The sequence below is a fragment of the Rhincodon typus genome, chromosome 9, assembly GCF_021869965.1.
Source record: "Rhincodon typus isolate 14 chromosome 9, sRhiTyp1.1, whole genome shotgun sequence".
Lineage (NCBI taxonomy): Eukaryota > Metazoa > Chordata > Chondrichthyes > Orectolobiformes > Rhincodontidae > Rhincodon > Rhincodon typus.
In genome coordinates, this window is record NC_063340.1 from 76400122 (window position 1) to 76421604 (window position 21483).

General features: G+C 42.7%; 1 protein-coding gene across 1 annotated transcript in view; it reads left to right on the forward strand.

The window, feature by feature from the left end:
- The window catches only part of ltbp1 (latent transforming growth factor beta binding protein 1), a 294397-nt gene that overhangs the window by 10843 nt on the left and 262071 nt on the right, over positions 1–21483 (forward strand). The window contains exon 3 of the mRNA XM_048601362.1: positions 20924–21206. Coding sequence (XP_048457319.1) covers positions 20924–21206 — 283 coding nt within the window. The remainder of the gene's footprint in view (positions 1–20923; positions 21207–21483) is intronic.

Sequence of the window (21483 nt, forward strand, 5' to 3'; positions counted from 1 at the left end):
CCATCTAAACCTGATCAGAGGAATAAACAGAACCGCTTCCAAAGTTTATATCAGTGGTAACTACTTAACTACCATGCTAAATGCATAACAACATGTGGTAACTTGTTGATGTTTGGCAACCATAAATAACTGTGTCTTTATTTAACTTGTTAGCAATGGAAGCAGTCTAGGCAACAGCATTTTTTGTTTCTTGGTCATGTGGGAATGGATTGAGCCTCTGGCTTTCAACTCGTCCTTACTTTCCGTGTTTATTCACTCATTCCCTCTGATACCAGGATGAGTGCTCCTCAGGAGGCCGAGTTTCTGAAAACATGAAGGTTTGCAGAAGGAATATCTGGCAGGAGGGTCAGTGACTAGAACACGCAGGCTGAAGATCAAGATTTGAGCTCATTGGGCAAAAGTGGCAGAGGATGAGGGGAACATAAGGAGTTACATGGCTATGGGGAAACAGCAAGGATGTGGGACTAACTGGGAATCTCTTTCAAGGGGCAGTACAGACATGACAGGCCAAATGGCCACCTTTAATGAAAGAAAAGCAAAATATTACAGATGCTAGAGATTGAAGAAATAAATAGAAAGAGTTGGAAAAACTCGACAAGTCTGGCAGCATCTGTGGTGAGAGAAAAGCAGAGCTAACTTCGCAAATCTGAATGGTTACTTTTTTAGAGCTCATGGGCCAACACTTCTGCAGTGTTGTGTGATTTGGTGAATTCAGAATTTATTTCATTTAGTGTAACAATACCATAGAAAACTTAGATGAACTTCATTGAGTTTGTAGATTTCTAGCCATTCGATTTGTTCGTCAACTGCACAAATAATTTCTGCAAATTCCTTTGTGGTAAATATTATAACTTCCTCCATGAAACTATATAGCATAAGCAGAATATGTGACGTTGGTGTGGGCATGGAAGGAATTCCACTCTTCCCCAGGCTAGCATCATCTGCTTGCAGCTTTGTTGCTCTCTGGTTATATAATAAATTCTTGAAAACCACTCATCAAGCAACTTCTGTTTTTGAATCCCATGGTGACTTAAAATGTATCCAAGATTATTTCCTGCTATTTCCATTCCATCTGGAAACTTACTTGGGACATCTGAATGGCAGAAATGTCAGATACGAAGCAGACTGTACATCTCCACAAGACGCCCACAAATGCAAGTCCTTGTGATTTTCAAGAGATGTTTGAAAAAAATTCATTTGTGGGATGTGGACGTCGCTGGCTGGCCAGCATTTATTGCCCGTCCCTAGTTGCCCTTGAGAAGCTGCCTTCTTGAACCGCTGCAGTCCTCCTGCTGTGGATTGACCCACAATGCCCTTAGGGAGGGAAGCCCAGGATTTCGACCCAGCGACATTAAGGAACAATGATATATTTCCAAGTCAGGATGGTGAGTGGCTTGGAGGGGAACTCGAAGGTGGTGGTGTTCCCATATATCTGCTGCCCTTGTCCTTCTAGATGGAAGTAGTCGTGGGTTTGGAAGGTGTTGTCTGAGGATCTTTGGTGAGTTAGGCTTTACCTGGAATGCGCTCCATGAAAAAAGCCTGTTAATCTCATTGATACGTATAAGAGGATGTTTCCCCTCATGGATGGTCTAAGACCAGAGGGCATAGTCTCAGAAGAAAGGGGTGCCAATTTAAGAGATGAAATGTTAAACCAATGTCCGTTTGGATAGATGTCAAAGGTTCCCCGGTAATGAAGAGCAAGGGACTTGCACCCGGTGTCCTGACCGATATTTGTCCCTTAATCAGCATCACAAAAACAGATGATCATTTTATTATCACGTTACTGTTTGTGTGTGCATTGACTCCTGTGTTTCCTACATTACGCTTCAAAGGTCCTTCATTTGCTGTAAAGCGTTTTGAAATGGACAGTGGTTGTCTGAGGCACTATATAAAGGCAATGTTTGTCCTCTTCACATTGGCCAGTATGTTCAGGAACATAGTGGCTGAAGGCTTGCTAGCTCCCAACATCTTTTGTTCTGAACTGGTTCCCATCTCCCCTTGCTAGAATTGGCCACTTATGTTGTTTGCTTTGTGTGACTCTGCTGTAGAGATGAAGTAACTTGTGAGTAATATGTGAACCAGTTCATGGAACCAACTCCCTTGTAATCGGCTTGGAGCAAGCACCAGCGTAAAATAGCCACAGCTAAGTGCTAGCAAGAGTGGCACTTACTATCAATAGAACTGGACCTTTATAAAGATTAGAGCAAGTATTGCTACTATTTTAGTGAGAATAGGCCTCTCCTCTGTTTCAGTTTCCTCCTCATTTCTGGCCCTGTTTTACAATAAATAATAATTAAACCTGCATCTGGCGAAGGAGATTTCAGGTTTTGTGAGTCAACACATGTTCGTACTTAATCTATTAATAATGAACTTCCTTTGCACCTTCCTTGGGGCCTTGATTGTTTGACATTGGTAGTCCAGAAAGGAATAGTTAAGCTTCAATTTAAATGTATCACCAGGAAATTCCTCTGCACAAACAAGGGAGAGACACAATGAAGCTATCCTCAAGCATGGCAGCAACTTATTGTCATATTCTGGGGCTAGTCTGAATCCTCGCTGCGAACGATCTTACATTTGCACTGATTTAGGAACTTCTAATGGAAAGATAGACAAGTGAGCATTTTTATTTTCCTTTATTCGTGCATGGGATGAGGGCATTTATTGCCCAGAGGGCAGTTAAGAGTCAACCACGTTGCTGTGGGTCTGGAGTCACATGTAGGCCAGACCAGGTAAAGATAGCAGTTTTCTTCCCTAAAGGGCATTAGTGAACCAGATGGGTTTTTCCCCAACAATTGACAATGTATTCACAGTCACAGTAGACTTTTAATTCCAGACTTTTTTTTTGAATTCAGATTCTACCATCTGCCGTGGCAGGATTCAAACTCAGGTCCCCAGAACATTACCTGGGTCACTGGATTAACAGTCCAGCGATAATACCACTAGGCCATTGTCTCCCCCTTTGAAAGGGCTGAGAAACCGTGGCTACTTGAGGTAACAGCTGATCACTATTCTGCAACACTTCCTGGAACCCTCGACACTGAGAGTAATCCCCCTGGAATTATTTGGGACATAATACTGGATCTACTTTTGACTAAATATGGTTAAAGTGGACTGACATCTTTTAAAATAAATTAATGTGTAGATTTGACACCTTTGTGGGATAGATATTACTTTAAATGTTTTCAAATTTCCATATTTGTAAATGATAATTATTATCTTGACATACTCTGAACGGTCACTAAGATTCAAACCTCGATTTCTGATCTTCCGAATGCTATCTTTTGTCACTGAGTGCCTGTGTGGATCTATCAGATGTATGGCACGTTCACCCAGTGTTATCCTCACAACTCCCTTACTGTAAGAGACAGGTTGGGGATCACATTTCCCGCTTTGTCATTTTAACCAAGGAGTCACTGTTTCAAAATAAGGAGATCATCTGTCTTAAACAGAGGGAAGGGGAAATTTTTTCTCACATGGATTCTTGAGCCTTTGGAGCTCTCTTCCTCGAAAGGCAGTGGAAGCAGAGTTTGAATATTCTTAAAGCAGAGGTAGATAGATTCTTGATGTCTAAGGGGGATGAAAGGTACAATAGGGGTAGGTGCAAGTGTGGAGTATTCCAATCATTCACGATCTTATTGAATGGTGGAGCAGGTGCAAACAGACTTGGCCTGCCCTTGCTCCTAACGTGGTTGTTAATAGATGACCCTGCCATGTGCTACCTGTCGTGAGGGATTTAAAGTTGAATTGAATTGATTTAGCTTTATTGTCACTGTACTCAAATGATTACAGTGAAAAGTTTACAAGTCGCCATTTACGACGCAATCTTAGGTACAGATTCTTCAGTACATGTTCTTAGGAAAAAAAAATTAGGAAAATAAAGAAATTAAAAGTCCAGCATTACAGATTACAGGAATAAATTAAAAATGTAGGGAAGTAAAAAGTTCAGAGTAACAGTCTTTCCAACCCAGTCCACGCCAGCACCTGACGCCAGGCCAGGCCGGGAGACCGCCATGTCGAGTCAGCAACAGGTCACCTGGCCAGGCCGGGAGACCACCATGCTGGACTGAGAGGAAGCCTCGCTGGGTCAATGCTGAGGCTGAGAGCCCCAGTCTGTGCTGAGACCGGGAATCCGAAATTGAGGCTCATTTATCTTTTTCACCATTTTGCTATGTTTCATCCTTTGGTCAGAGTGGCCAGCCATTTTTGCAACAGAAACAGCATTTGCAGAGGCTGGAGTATATATACACAAAGACGTGAGAGTGCTGGGGCAGGCCTGGCAATGTCTGTGGGGAGAGAAACAGAGTTAACACTTTGACACCGATATGACTCTGTTTCTGTCTCCATAGATTCAGCCAGATCTGCTGAGCTTCTCCAGCACCTTCTCTTTTTATTTCAGATTTTCAGCATTTGCACAATTTTGCTTTTCTTACACATAAAGGCCAGTCCTATGGATTCCTAACTAAAAGAAGTCTGTAAGCCTGTTTGTGTCTTTGGTGAGAACCAGTGGTGAAGCTTGGTATCCTGCAGCGTGTCCTTTATTGAGTGGGTGCAGCCTCAATTATATCATCGGGGACTCTTGTGGTGCAGTGGTAGTGTCTGTACCTCCAAGCCGGGAGGTCTGTGTTCAAATCCGGCCTGCTGCAGAGGTTATGCAATCATATCGCTGAACAGGTTGATGAGGAACATACCTTCACTTACATCATTAGAGCAGCACCCTGATGGTCAGATGCTTTAAGGCCTTCCTGATGAGAGAGCCACATATATTGGTGTTGTGTTGGCAGAGTTAGTAAGCAACTTGCCTGTTGGTTGGAAAGAAAGAGCAGTATGATTGTGGTTGGAGTGAGGTGCAGGAGAGATTCTTATGCATTGTGCATCTGTCTCCATCACAAAATGAGTCGTGTCTGCCTCAAAGTTCCAGCAGCTCTCCACCTGTGCTAGGGCGATCTGCTTTACAGGGGTGGCACTATGGGTTGTTCTCCACTTGGTACGGCACCAGAATTTCACTGTTCGACAAGCAGCAAGAGCTTCACGATCAACACTAGAAGCAGAGCTGAGGTTAACATGATTTAGCGATTGACCATAAGACATAGGAGCAGAAATTAGGCCATTCGGCCTATTGAGCCTGCCCTGCCATTCAATCATGGCTGATAAGTTCCTCAATCCCATTCTCCTGCTTTCTCCGTGTAACCCTTGATCCCCTTGATAATCAAGAATCTATCTATCTCAGTCTTAAATATACTCAATGACCTGGCCTCCACAGCCTTCTGTGGCAGTGAATTCCATAGATTCATCACTCTCGGTCTGAAGAAGTTTCTCCTTATCTCTGTTTTAAGATGCCTTCCCTTTTCTCTAAGGCTGTGCCCTCAGGTCCTAGACTCTCCTACCAATGGAAGCATCTTCCCAACATCCATTTTGTCCAGGCCTTTCAGTATTCTGAAAGTTTCAATTAGATCCCCCCTCATCCGTCTAAACTCCAATGAATATAGTCCCAGAGTCCTCAAACAGTCCTCATATGTTAAGCTTTCCATTCCTGGGACCATTCTCGTGAACCTCCTCTGGACCCGCTCCAGGGCCAGCGCATCTTTCCTGAGATATGGGGCCCAAAACTTGTTATTGAGCTTGTGAAGAAGCTGTAAATTTGTGTAGGACGATTGGAATGTAGTTGTACGCAATGCTCTGCAATCTTGGGGTGGGACAGTAGCTCAGTGGTTAGCCTCACAGCACCAGGGACCCGGGTTCGATTCCACTCTTGGACAGCTGTGCAAACTCCACACAGACATTCCCCCCATGTCGGTGTGGATTTCCTCTGGGTGCTCCAGTTTCCTCCCTCAGTCCAAAAGTTGTGCAGTTTGGGTGGACTGGGCATGCCACATTGCCCCATAGTGTCTCAGGATGTGTAGCTAAGGTGGATTCATCATGGGAAATGCAGGGTTACAGGGTTAGGGTGGGTCTGGGTGGGATGCTCTTCGGAGGGTTGGTGTGGACTTGATGGGCCGAATGGCCTGCTTCCACACTGTACAGGTTCTATGTTTCCATGATCTGAGGTGCTCTAGTAGCGAAGGCTGGACAAGTTCAAGTTAGACAGTCAAGCAATTTCAAAGCGGCAAAGTTAACAATTATATAAAGGGAAAAATGATCAACACAATAAAAAAGACTAACTCCCTCTCATGACCTCTAGATGCCCCAAAGCACTTGAACTGTCATCACTGTTGCAACATGGAAAGTGCAGCAGCTGCTATGTAAACTAGGATCCCACAAGCAGCAGTGTAATAGTGAGTTGATCATCTATTGTTGGTGCATGGGCTGCAGCAGTCTAGATAACTTCCCCTGCTGTTCTCCATTATCGTGGTGTGGAATGGTTTACATTACAGACAGGCAGGTAGGTTCTCAGCTTAGGTGAGAGCTCTGATAGTGTAGCACTCCCTCCGTGCTGCTCTGGAGCAACAGCCTGGTGGTTTGTACTGAAGCCCTTGAATTGAACTTGAACCTAGAATCTTGTGACTCAGAAGCAACGTGGCCACAGTTAATACAAGAATGGTTCTATTGAGGATAGCTCAGCACCAAAGATAAGCAGATTACTGAGAGAAAGGGCATATTCTCAAGAAGCTTAAATCCGCAGATATTATGTGAAAAATTACTGTATTTCCTTGTGGGAAAGCTGGGTTTCTGAGACTAAATTTTCAGCAGGTGTGTGGAGGGTCAACATTTATTTTGCAGGAGTTGTAAGCCACCGTCTCCTATCATCTTGCTGTCACAGTGTTGCCATTTGATCCTGCCAAAAATGCACAAATTTGCTTTTATTTTCCCTTTGACACCCAGCCCTAGCTGTTTTACTAGTTTGACTTATAAGAAAAGATGATGCTCATGATGGAAATCTGATACTGCATTACAGCAATCTGCTGAATGCTAAAAGACACTGTTGGTTCAGTATAGACTTGCTCTTTGATTTTGTATTAATGGGTGTGACGTGCATTTGAGGGTGGTGTGGAGACACGTTTCACTGCCCATCAAGGGCATCCAGTGTATTGCTGAGTGCACAGGGAAACGTAACATAATACAGAGAGCAGTTCAGACTTTGAACTTGCGAAGTGAGACACCTCGAAGGATGAGGGTCCCTTAATTGGTACAATTTGGAATCCTTTGAAGCGAAGTGAGCTTGGAATGAGGAAGGGTAACAATTGCTTCACGTGTATTGACTTTATGAATACAGGAGTGAGCGGTGATTTCCTCCCTTTCACACTTTCGCACAAGTCATTGGGTTGCAGAAGGTGACACCACTGTTCATAGCTAGAACAGAGGTGATCGGCTAATTTCCTGTATGGTGTGTTGCCTCCTGGGTGCAATGGTTTGGGACATAATGGAACAACTGGATAAACTTCTGCAAAGAGAGGGTGAACAACCAGTAGTTATGGTTCACATGGGAACGACCGATGTAAGGAGGGACAGCTTGGAGGTTTTATAGGATCAGCTTCAGGAGTTGGGGAGTAGATTGAAACACAGGACCTCGAGGGTAGTAATCTCACAAATACTCCCTGTGTGCCACAAACTTCACCATTTAGGCAAAGGCAGATCAGGGAGGTCAATATATGGCTTGAGGGATGGTGTAGAGGGGACGGCTTTAGATTTCTGGGACATTGGGATCACTTTTGTGACAGGAGAAAGCTGTTCAGAAGAGATGGGCTTCACTTGAACCAAAATGGAACTATTCTGCAGGCTGAGACAGTAAATAGTGTCGTGGGGATTGATTTAAATTTGAAAGGCAGTGGGAAGGGGTTGACTAATGGGCCTAATTTTGGAAGTACCAGAAAGGGCAAAAGAGAGATGGTGGGGAACTGGGAAAAGGAAATGAGGGAAAGCTTGAGTGTTGACAGTGAACAAAAAAGTTGATCACCTCTCAGTTGGCAAGAAAGAGATAAGGGCAGCATTGAATTGTGTATGTATAAATGCATGGAGTATAGTGAACACAGCTTGGGAGCTGTAAGCAGAATAGCTGTATGGCGATATGATATAGTAGCATTGACAGAAACATGGCTCAAATGTGACCAGGACCAGACTGGATACTGAACATCCTGGGTTAGCCCTTGTGCAGCTCCTGAATTAGAATCTAGATGGTTGGAGGTGAGAAACAGGGAGGGAGCAGTGACCTTGTTGTGTATTTATTTTTGACCTCGAAACAGTGACAAGGAGGTAAAAGAGAGCATCTATAGGCAGATTATTGAAATGTGCATGACAAGTAGAGTTGTGATAGTTTGTATTTTCAATTACCCTCAGGTAGACTGGGAAAAAGTTCATGTATGGGCTTGGAAGGGGAGAAATTCCTGCAACATGTGTAGGAGAACTTTCTGGAATTGTATAATTCCAGCCCTACCAGCGAGATAGCTTTGCTGAACCTGGTCTTAGGAAATAAAGCAGGCTAAGTAGAGAGCATCAGAATGGAGGAGCATTCAGGAAATAGCAATCATGATTTAATAAGGGTCAATATTAAGTTGGAAGAGGATAAAATCCCAGACTGGAAAAGGGAAGATTTCAAGGGTCTAAAAGTTGAACTGGAGCAGGTTGATTGGAAATGCATTTTGGTGGATAAAATAGTGGATGAAAAATGGGAGACTTTCAAAAGAGCGATGTAATAGGGTGCACACCAGGCTTGTACCTATGAGAAATAAATATGGAGTATCCAAAGCTAGAATACCTTGGATGATTAAAGATGTTGATGAGAAAATAAGGAAGAAAAAAGAGGCATATGATGTCTAATGGTAAAATGATAGCAATAGAAATCTCAAATGCAGGAGACAGGCTGAGGCTGAAATAAAGAAGGAAAGGATGGACAGATTTCACTAAAATAAATAGTAAAATGTTCTTCAAACATATTAATAGTAAAAGAATAGCAAAGGATAGAGTGGGGCCCATGAGGAACAGGCAGGGTAAACTGCTCGCTGAAGCAAAGCATATAACAGAGGTGCTAAATGAATATTTTGCTTATATCTTTACAAAATAGAAAATGATGACAATGGCCCAGTTAAAAATGTTGGTATTGAGCAACTGAGCAGTATCGTGATAAATAAAGAAGAGGTGCTAAAATGGCTGACAGCACTCAAAGTAGAGAAGTCACCAGGGCCGGATGGGATGCACAATGAAATGCTGAAAGAGGTAAGGGAGTAAAATGCAGAGCTGTTGACAGAAGTTTTCCAGGCCTGTCTGAACAAAGGATAAGTCCCGGGAGACTGGAAGATTGCAAATATGACCCAGTTGCTTAAAAAAGGGGCAAAGGATAAGCCAGGAAATGACAGACCTGTCGGCATGACATCAATAGTGGGAAAACTAATGGAGACTCAATGGAGATGAATCATACCTATAATTGTCCACGATGGGTCATTTGATGCATAATTTACAATAAAGAGTGAACCTCTACTCAGTATTTTTCTGAAGAAACACTAATTTTGTAATAAGTAACTATACTGCACATGTTACATTTTACTGGAGAAATCTCAGCTTTCATTTGGAGATATTGCAGTAGTTTTGATCATGAATTTCATTTGCTGTAGCTTATAGAGATTTTTTAAAAATAGATGAACTCTGTAGATTATTTGTTACGGTGCATTGTTTAAGTAGGCTTTGTTTGCTGACTGAGTGGATTTTGTTTGCTGTAAACTACAGCATTGTGAATCTTGCTATAAGTCCTGCCCCACCCTCAACTCTGTATAACTAGCAGCATAAAACTATTGCTCTTAAGCATTTGGCAGTTAGTTTAAACCCAAGCAACATTAAGAATAGAATTTGACAGCAATTGTTGTCACCTTGTGCCCAAATAATATTGTGGACCTGGAAACAGTACAATAAGAAACGCTTACAATTTATTTAATGTGTCAAGGAAATCCGTACTTGCTTATAAGAGTGTTTAAGAAGGCTTTTTAAGAGTTTGCATCAGTTGTTGTAGTGATTGTAATGAGATCAGCCAGCTGGATGTCCTGACAAAGGATCTCAGCCTGAAAAATTGACTTTCCTACTTCCTGGATACAGTCTGACCTGCTGTGTTTTTCCAGCCTCACACCTATAGACTCTGGCTTCCAGCATTTTCAGTCCTTATTGTCTCTTGGAGTTGTTAATCTGGTCCAATCAGAGAGCCCTGGCTGACAGATATAAACAGGAGTGTCAGAAATTCTGGAAATCTGAGAGTTGACTCTGAAGAGATAGTACTGGAATCAAGGACTCTTCATGTGTAAATTAAGGGTGACTTGGTGATGGGATACCAGCTTCTGTGGAGTTATTTCAGTGGCAGCGAGAGTAAAGCATGTTTCTGAAGAAACTTGCTCGCAGCAGTCATCTTTGAGTCGGGGTAAACATTTCCTATATCATGCCTTTGTTTGGGAAGCTTGGCTCGTTTGACCCTGTCATCTAGGACTTGACCCAGTATGTGGAAAGAATGTGTTATTTTTTTTCTGGGCAAATGACATTAAGGCAGATGAAAAGCAATGAGTAATTCTCCTGACAGCTGTAACTTTTTCTGTTATGAGGAGCCTAACTTTCCTTGAAGCTCCAGATACGAAAACCTTTCAAGAATTGACTGATATGGTTAAGAAACATTATGAGCACAAAACTCGTATACTTCTGAGATGCTATAGTTTTTACTCAGCAATTCGAGAACCAGAAGAATCCGTATTGGGATTTTTGACTAGGTTAAGACGACTATCAGAAGCCTGTGACTTTGGTTTAACCCTAAATGAGATGCTTAGAGATTATTTGGTATGTGGAATTATTGATATAACTATGCAGAAACGCCTATTAGCTGAAGTCCAACTAGACTTCAAATAGGCGCCAGAACTGGCTTTGTCATTGGAAAATGCAGCAAGTGGAGCAATGAGTTTCAGAGCATTCTGATGGAAGTAAACACCCTCACTAATCTGACTGTGCTTGGGGAACACCACTTGAATTAAGGCAATAGCATAGCCTCACTCAGGACATATCCTTGACAGGGTGTGTCTAGGTAAGCCCACAGGAAAACCGCAAACAAAAAACCAAGCCTCGGCTAAAGATTAAAATTTTCTACAGGATCCGGGCCAGCAAGCTATTATCATTGTTGCTGGTATGTGGACTTGAGACAGCTAAAGAGTCCTGTTAGACCTAAATGGAGTAAGATAACTCATACACCGGTATCCAGGAGAGTTCATACCCTGGAAAGTCCACCTACATCTGGTTTGGAACAATTAAATTGCTCAGCAACATTCAAATCAGAACCAAAGTAAACATCTGGTTATCCGGTTCTAATGGAGGTCAATACCGATGCGGCCATATCAGTGATTGCAGAACTAGTTTTTAACAAAATTTGCTCAGGACTTCTGTCTTTAAGTTTGTGTAAGACCTCGGCTAGGCTGAGAACCTATATCAGGGAACCTTTACAGATTAAGGGTACAATATCGGTTGTGGTCTGTTATGAGAAACAATTGGTTCAGTTACCACTGATTGTAGTAAAAGGCCCAGGCCTGAGCTTGATGGGGTGAAATTGGTTAAGAAAGATTCTCCTTGATTGGCTCAATATTTTTCAATTAAAAAGTGGCTGTTTGTGTGAAGTCCTAATTAAATACCTAGAAGTCCTCCAGAAGGTCTAGAGACTGTCAGAGGAGTCAAGGCCACCTTGCATGTTGACCAGGAGGCAATTCCACGATTCTGCAAGGCCCACCCAGTGCCATTTTCCTTCTGGACAAAGACAGAGGCAGAAATCAGGAGGCTGGAAAGTGAAGGAATTTGTGGAATGGGCAGCACAGACCGATTTTGATGTCCAATGAGTCAGTTCGCCTCTGCGGGATTTTAAGCAAACAGAAAATCGCTTTTCATAGCTGGATAAATACCCAAACCCTTGCATAGAGGATTTATACGCAAAGCTGGCAGGAGGGCTGTCCTTCACAAAGCTGGACATGAGCCATGCATACATGCAATTGCAGTTAGATGAGAATTCCCAGAAGTATGCTACAATTAATACCCATAAGGGCTTGTACTGATATATGACACTGCCATTTGGGGTGTTGTCAGCCTGTGCAATTTTTCAGTGCATGATGGAGAATATTTTGTCAGGTCTACCTCAGATTACCATTTATCTAGATGACATTCTAATAACAGGGAAAACTGATAAAGGACACTTACAGAACTTAGATATAGTTATAAGGCAATTTTTCAAGGCAGACATAAACCTAAGAAGGGAAAAAATGTGTGTTCCACTCAGCTGAAGTGACCTAGTTGACAAGACCGTGTTATACCCATTGGAAGATAAAGTGAGGGCAATCAAAGATGCCTCGGTTCCCATATCTTTCCAGGAGCTCAAGTCATTTCTTAGTCTAGTAAATTTTAATGCGTCGTTCATACATAACCTGGCTTCCATCCTGGCACCTTTGCATCAACTCTACGAAAGGACATGGTCACATAGACAAGCCATAGCTTTCAGGGAAGTAAAGAAACAGCTATCATACTCCAAGGTGTTGGCACATTATGATCCCAAGAAAGATCTGGTATTGACATGTGATGCCTCCCTGTATGACATTGGGCTATTAGCTCATAGGTGGTCCAATGAAGAGGAACACCCAATAGCATTCAGGTCTTTGGCTCATACAGAGCACAAATATGCCCAGATAGAAAGAAGGATAGGTGGTCATATTTGGAGTCAGGAGGTTCCACCAATACCTTTATGGATAAAAATTTGTGATAATCACAGACCACAAACCACTACTTGGTCTGTGAGAAAAGGACAAGGCGGTGCCACTCATAGCTTCGACTTGGTTAGACATTGACCATGCCGGTCCTTTCATGGGTTCAATGTTCTTAGTCATTGTAGATGCCCACTCAAAGTCATTGGATGTGCATAGGGTCATTCATCAAACATGGGGACAACGATAAAAAAACTGCACGCATGTTTTTCAACACACGGAGTCCCAGAAGTCTTAGTCACAGATAATGGGCCAGCGTTTACCAGCGGGGAATTTCTTAAAGTCGAATGGGATTCAACATAGAAGGACAGCTCTATACCATCTATCATCCAAAGGCCTGGCAGAAAGAGCAGTCCAAACTTCAACGACAGTCTACAGCCTCACTTGATACCAAACTGTCCTGGTTCCTGTTTGATTATAGGACCATCCGACATGCAACTACAGGGATAGCTCCAGAAGAGTTGCCAAACAGTAGAAAATTCCACGCCAGGTTAAATCTGACCTTCCTGGACTTGGTGTGGGGTGGGGGTGGAGGGTGAAATGGTATTAGGAATGCCAATGCCAGATACCAGACTCTACCAAGTGAGTGAAACAGTTTGGCCTAAGAATCCCGGAAATGGCCCTGCATGGGTAAGAGGCATGGTCAACGCAAGGTCACAACCAGTGACGTCTAAGGCTTGGGTAGGTGAGACAGTCCTGAACAAGCATGTGGACAAATGAAAACTGCGAATTCACAAACAGTGCGGGAGCAAAACGTGCCCTGCCCCTCGGAACAGTTGGAAAGGATTCCGGAACCCGTGGGTTCACCTTCTCCATTAAGCGTTGATGAGCCCTCAGAATCGGGAATGGATATAATAGATGAAGTCGTGGGCTGTTATAAAGAAGAGAATGAAATTCTACCGAGGTGATCCTGGCTAAAGTGGTGAGCTCCCATCTGATACACACTGCTCATATCAGATGTTGAGCCGGAGAAACTTGACCCGGTGCTAAAACGCCCCAGGAGGATTTCTAAGAAAAAGGACCGGCATCTGTCCTCAGACTCGGAGCGCGAGGGATGTAGTGATTGTAACAAGGCCAGCCAGCTGGACCTCCTATGCATTGTTTGATTGGGGCTGTTAATCTGGTCCCATCAGGAAGCCCTGGCTAACAGATTTAAAAGGGGAGTGTAGCTCTGTAGCCATGGCCGTGTGAGTTAAAAGGTGATGGATTGGAAATCCATTGACATTTCCATACATACATTCGAATTGAGCCCACTGTTTTGGGGGTCATTTCGGCCGACTGTCTGCCTTTCTCCTGCAGCTATATTCGAGACCGGGTGTCCCTGGAGATGGGGCACATGGTCCACAAATGCTGCCAATGCCTTTAGGGAGAGGTGAGTGCCACAGGGATTGGAGTGTTCCATTTATCCCTTCCCCACCCTCCCCAATCACTTTTTTCACATAAGCATTTCCCTTATTGGGCTTTACTTGTTACTCATTCCCTGGCCACATGGGTGTTTTTCCTGGTGGTGGAAATATTGAATAAAATTATTTGTGCAATGGCGTCTTCACTGAGTCCCTTGTACTTACACACACATAACGCGGGTGCTGTGGGGGAAAAGATGCACTAAAAATAAATTAAAAGGGGAGCGTCAGAGATACTGACACCCTGAAAGCTGGCTCTGAAGAGGCAGTACTAAAGTCAAGGATTGTTCATGCGTAAATAAAGGGTGACTTAGTGACAGGATACCAGCCTGTGTAGAATTATTTTAGTGTAAAAGGATCCTTGATAACTTTCCAGGATAATAAGAAATAGTGGTCCATGTGACCTGGTTACGCTTGACCTAGAAGCATTACCAACAGGAAGAGAATTAAGTCCAAAAGCCATACAGCTGCCCAGCTTGAAGGAAAGCTGGGGGAAGAAGTACACAAGGAGAAGAAGTACACAACTGCAGATATGAATAAGTGCTGCAACACAACACAATTATCAAACTCCTGGTGTGTTTAGGAGCAAGTCAAGTTTCTACATTAAAGTTAGTTTGGCAGTATGGATAAAATTAGAACTCCAGAAACCCTTTGGGAAGTGATTCACTCAGCTGAAAGAGACTGAATCCTAAAAGCAGAGGACATGATTGCACACTAGATATTGTTGGTTGGTTGTTAGAAAGCTACTGATTGGGAGTGTATTCCATGGGGATTCATGTGACGTATGGAGAGAGGCTCATAGGCATGTGTCTTGTTGGTGCTAACTGTAACCTGGGACCTTGAATGAAGTGCAGCTGTTAGTGAATGTGATTCAAGAGCCATATCAACTGAGAGGAACGTGAGAGAGCTGATGAACTAGACATCATGTTGGAAATTCTGTGAAAGTTTGTGTGGGACTGATGCAGGTATTTCTGGTTGAATAAGGTTGTTGTACCTTTTCCATTTAAAAGGAGATTAATCTTTTTGATGTATAATTTGTCTGTTAATTAATGTTTAATTTTTGTTTCCATTCATTTCACTATTCATTTTAGAGTAAAAATCAGAAGAACTGAAGTCTTGTTGAGAACTTCTTAATTTGCATGCCATTTGGCGAATTTGGTGATGTTGATTAATGGTTCCCCTGCAGGGCTCGTAATAGTGCAATGTTATACTAACTTAAGTTGTGTTGAGCATGTGCTTACCACATTCTGAATGGACCATTTTGTGAGAGATGAGAAAGGAATTCACAGAAGGTAAAAGCAGGTCAGGCAGCTCATCTTGGGTTCTTTTCGATTTTCCAACTTGAAGCCTGAAGTGAGCAGGCAATTTGCTCATCTCTAGTTGATTTCAGCAATTTGGGAGAGGATACTGTTGGATCTCACATTTTCCAATGAGTGTCCGAATCTGGCCATAGATTCAGGTACAAATTTATTTTGGTACAACTTCATTACAGCCTCAGATTTTCTTCACAGAAAAGCACACAAAAACTTCAGATCATATACAGTTAAAGCTTAGAGCGCACACGCTCCCCCCCACCCACCCCCCGACCCACACACACACACACACACAAACAAATACTATTGGTCAGTGGCGCTGCGTTATCCCTCTGTGATTGGCTTGGCTCTCTTGTACAGCATTTTAAAGAGGTGGACAGGCAGGTGGTCCTGCCCCGGTCATGATATTTTCAAAGACTTTCTTATCTTTTCACAATGGGATAACATTTGCCGGCTGCACATTCTAACTCATTTAAGACAGACCTGCTATTGTTCTATTTGTGGAGACTGCATTAAGCAAGTATTTTCCCACATGCTGTAACTCCTGTAGCCATGGGCAGCCGTTGGCCATTTTGTGCCACCCAGCCCTAACACAACCTCCGAAGCAACAGTCAATGTATCCACCTTAGGGCAAATTAGCAGACCAACTGCAATAACTGCTTCAAATCCTCAACACTGTCGGGGAAGATCCTCAGTGCTTGTGCAATGACTACTTACTTAGTTAAACTACTGTCTATTCCTGTAGTGTTGGTTATACTAAAGAGGAGAATGCTCGTGTTTGTAAGAACCAAACTAATAAACTAATGCACAAAGTATTATTTCATAATTGTGAAAGCCTTGTATTTTCCCTTCAGGTGCACTTGGCCCATATTCTATAAATATATCTATATTTTCTGTTAATTTGTGGATGTGGGCATCACTGGAAAGACCTGCAATTATTGTCTATCTCTAATTGCCCATGACCTGTATAGCCATTTCAGAGTCAGCCACGTAACTGTGAGTCTGGAGTCATATAGCGAACATGCTCCGTCCCATAAAACACCTAATGGACTAATAGGTTTTTACAGGAATCTGACAGGTTATAGGTCACAATTACTGAGACCAGGTTTGTCATTCCAGATATATTTATTCTCAAGTGGTGGAATTTGAACAATCTTCTTTCAGGGCCCTGACTGTTGTTTGAGTGACATAACCATTATTTTACCGCGCTCAGTACTGGCAAGTATTTGTAAATGCCCAGCTGCTTCCCAAGATTAAACCATCTGGAAGTTTCAGTTTATTCAAAAAAAAACACTCAAATATGCACATGTACAGCATGCCTGGAGTGCAAATGACAGATCTTGAACTTTTATATACAAAGTAGATTTTTTTTTGTTTGTTACCTTCATGGCCTTCCTTAGCCGGAAATGGAAAATGATGACATACTAACCCAATGAAAGCAGTTGTTTTTATGGTGAAATGTATGCCTTATTTCATATGCACCATGTTGGCTGTGGGCTTGTATATACTTTCACAAATGAACCCCAGATGTATGTCTGCGAATGTTTCCTGTTCATTCACTGGCTGTCAGGAAATGGAATAAAATTGAGATACAAGAAGTTAAAAAAAAATGCTTCAATGGCATGTCAGATTGTTAGGTCACTATTCATAGCAGGTGCCTGCATGTTGAACATTGGTGTTTGATGATCTTGAGTTACTGCTGAACAGAATGCTGCTTCCAAACCAAATGGATATGCAGCATAGCTCTTACTGAGTACTCTGGGCTTCAGTATGGAGAATTGCTGATTTCCACAAAGACAGAAGAATCAAAAATGCTGTAAATGATTTTTCTTTTGTTAAATTCAAAGGAATTACTGTGCTATTTGTAGGGCTCAATATTCACAATTGAGTGAGCCACATTCTCTATGTTCCTGAAAAGCAGTCAAGTTAAAAAGTAGAATGCAGTAAATCATTTTTATTTCAGTCACTTGAGTAATTGAGACTGTGTTACAGATTTCAAATCTGCTCCAGACATTCCCCCTGAACTATCCTACCTGCTATGCAGATGTATGATTTGAGATTGGGAGTGTAATAATGGGAGAGGTCCACTTGTTGAATAGTCTACAGTCCTGGGAATGTGACTTCATATGAGTCCCTGCACTCTGATGAATGTTCAAGTGAAATGAGGTCCATATTGTAGAGAGGACCAAAACTAGAATTTTTAAAAAAAATATTTATTCTTCCCTGAGATGTGGGGTCCATCCCTAATTGCCCTGAAGTGTGTGGCTTGCTTGGTCATTTCAGGGAGCAGTTAATAGTCAACAATACAGCTGTATGTCTGGAGTCACCTGTAGACCAGACGGGTAAGGACAGCAGATGTTCTTCCCTAAAGGTCACAGAGTCAACCTTTTAGTGTTGTCAGCCTATCTTTCACAGTGTTTCTCAAACTCCACACTGCATGTGATTACCTTGCTTTGCATAGCAGTAACTGTTTAGAGAACACTGTTGGTTTTAAGAGCCCATATTTTCACAGCGTGATTTCATGCTTTTTACAAAAGTATGCAAAATGTCCCAATTTGCCAGTCCTTTAGGCTCCGGTTGAGAGAAAGCCAGGACCAAGGTGGCGTGGAGTATCTGTACTTAACAAGAATTACTGTTTCATAAACCCCCTTATAAAACTGCCTGACACAGACCTGTAGACAGACACAGACAGAAATGGACAAAAAAGGTTTCTATGGATGGAGGGAAAGACCAGGAAGGCAGTTCAATCCCTGTCCCCTGTCCACAAGGTTTGCTGAGATGATCCTTTCAGTCTGCTGCTCCCCGATTTTCCTACTCCAAGAACTTTCACTTTGTTTGCAGGAGATGCAGGGTGACTGGTTCACACTTATTCCTCTCACTTATTGGTTAAGAGCCACAGCCTACAGGAACTGATGAGGGGAATAAACTGCAACAAAAACAGAAGTTGTTGGAAAAGCTCAGCATGTCTGGCAGCATCTGTGAAGAGAAATCAGAGTTAATGTTTCGGGTCTGGTGACCCTTCCTCAGAACTGGATCAAACTGGCTTTTCCTGCTGAAAAAGCAGTCAGCTCCTTCCTCTTTTTTTGGAGAACCGATAGCTTCTGACCAATTATTTGCACCCACAAGCTGATCAGCTACCTGGGAGCCAATCACATAATTGTTGGCAGGCAGAAGACCATTCTCATTGATGATTGGTCACAATTCCCCAGACCAATTTGTTGCTGGCTGAAACTCCCTTCAATCCCCCCCACCTCCTCCCCAGCTCCAGCTCGCCTGTTGCAACCTTCTCCATTTTTTGAACAAACAGCAATGTAAACACAATGCATGGAGGTAACTTGCTTTTGAGAAAGTATAGTAATCCTTTCTAGAATTCTTAGTTTTTAAAACAACCCCTTTTGTATTTCAGTCCACAATCAAAACTACAGGAAAATATAAAGATATGGTCTCTACAAATGTCTCTACAAATCAGAGTACCACACAAGCACCTATTGGTCCTGCTCAACAGTTTATTCTCTTGTTGGTGGTGGTACTTTAATCTCAGGGCCACTGAGATATCCTCAGTTGCCCTGCAGTGCAGCAAGTGTTGTAGTGATCCCATTCCTTTATTGGAATGGAAATTCCAGGGAATTCCTTTGTCCCTAGATCACGTAGCAAGGCAGATGGAGAGTGAGAATTTCACTTCTTCGTCTTCCTTTTCAAGAGATTGTGATTATTTGCAGTCTGCTCCTTTGAATCACAATCTGCTTGATTGGTCCTCATTGCTGCTACAATTCCATTGGGTTACCAGGCACCATCATTCCATTCTCCGAGGAAACAGTGAGAGCGTGTGTCATACGTGTTTTCTAAGAGAACTGATCATGCCGTTGAAAATGAGCCCCTTTTGTGCAAGTCAAATCTTGAAGGGAAAGGGGAATTCTAAAAGAATCTTGAAGAGTTGTAACGGGAATTGTATCTTTGTTCTGAGTGTAGCTAGTGAGCTTGTGCATAAAGAGCTTTAACACATTGATGTGTGATCATATGGAACTGGGTCTCTAGGGCTCAAAATAAGATTCCTCTCCAACCATCCGCTATACATAGTGTTTTTCAATGAAGCCTGTTGCTGTTCACCCACAGAAGTGTAGCTCTCACATGACTACAAATGCCTGGAAATGTTGCTGTTCCCTGCAAATGAGGTAAAGGTAAAGGCATCATAGTTAGCAGCAGATACATGGGAACACCACCACCTCCAAGTTACCCTCCAAGCCACTCACCATCCTGACTTGGAAATATATCGCCGTTCCTTCACTGTCGCTGGGTCAAAATCCTGGAGTTCCCTCCCTAATGGCATTGTGGGTCAACCCACAGCAGGTGGACTGCAGCGATTCAAGAAGGCAGCTCACCACCACCTTCTCAAGGGCAACAGGGACGGGCAATAAATGTTGGCCCAGCCAGCAATGCCCACATTCCACAAATGAATAAATAAGGAAAAAAATGTTCCAGAGCTCCATGGGCCTACTGTCTCACTGAAGAGAGACGACTGGTGGTGAGTTTAACCTGAGGGTCACACTCCTCAGACAAAGGGTGAGGTTGAGAAGCTGGAATCTTCGTGGTAACCCCAGTGAGTGTGAGAATTGAACCTGTACATGAACATATGTAACTTCAAGCAAGTATTATTGAGCTACATTGAGAGCCTGACCAATAATCTTCAATCGGGTGTTAGTGTAATTCTAAACACACTGGGGATTGTTCATTTAGTGCATTACTGTCTTGTACGGTAGACAGAATGAATTTTTGCCTTGATGGTGATACCCTGTTAATGGAAAGTGCCACTTGTGTTGCTCCTGCAGAGTGGCAGTGGCAAACACTTAGCTTCACTTGGTCATCAAATTTTAATCTTCCTCCCTCATCCTGCCTGAAGCAACAGGATCAATCATGACTTTGTGTGATTCTAGTAGTTCTACGCTGGGATTTGATGGGAACGTGGAATACGGAACAAAAACAAATCAGCCATGGTCTTAATGAATGGTGAAGTAGGTTTGAAGGGCTGAGTGGCCTAAATCTACTCCTTTAAAAACCGAACAAAGTGCCGATGCTGTAAATCAGAAACAAAAACAGAAATTGCTGGAAAAGCTCAGCAGGTCTGGTAGCATCTGTGGAGCGAAATCAGAGTTAACATTTCAGGTCGAGTGACACTTCCTCAGAACTTTCTTATCACAGATGCTGCCAGACCTGCTGAGCTTTTCCAGCAATTTCTGTTTTTGTTTCTAAATCTGCTCCTTATTCGTATGTATCTCATGTATCCTTATTTGCATTAACGTAAAGTAGATAAACAGTAGGAGTGAAATAAAAGTAGCTGTCCATTCACTGTTGCATATTTTGTACCAATTCAATATTTATACCTACCTCAATAACTCTTTCCAGAATCAAAACAATTGATGAAATCTACTTCTAATTTTGTCCTTCACTTTCCAGATAATTGTTTTGTTCTAGTTTGACATCAGCACTGTGAGTGAAACATGCTTTTTTTCTCTGACAGCAAATTGTTCTCCAAAGTGCCAAAATGGAGGGATGTGCCTACGGCCCCAGCTCTGCGTGTGTAAACCAGGCACCAAAGGCAGAGCCTGTGAGGAGACGACATCCAGTGCTCATCCCACAAACAATCAGGACACTGTGGCACAGGGGCAGCCCATCCCGCAACAGGTGCCCCAGCAGACCGTGACCCAGAGATTGGTGCAACCTCCTCAGAAGATCAATTCACTGGGCCACATGTCTCTGACTGTGAAACAGAAACCTTCCATGATGGTGCCCCAGCAGTCTCAGTAAGTCCTGCACTCACTGCAATTTATAAAACTTTGTGTACACTGTAGCCAGGTTTGTGGATGACACAGAAATAAGGGGGAAGGCAGATGGTGAGGACGGCAAAGTGGTGGCACAAAGTTTGTAGGGAGATACGAACAGATTAAATGGGTGAGCAAAAAAATGGGCAGACGGAATATAATACGAGAAATTATGAGGTTACGGACTTTGGCAGGAAGAAAAGAGGACGTAAATATTATTTAAACATTGAATATTGCAGGACAAAGGGACTGGGGAGGT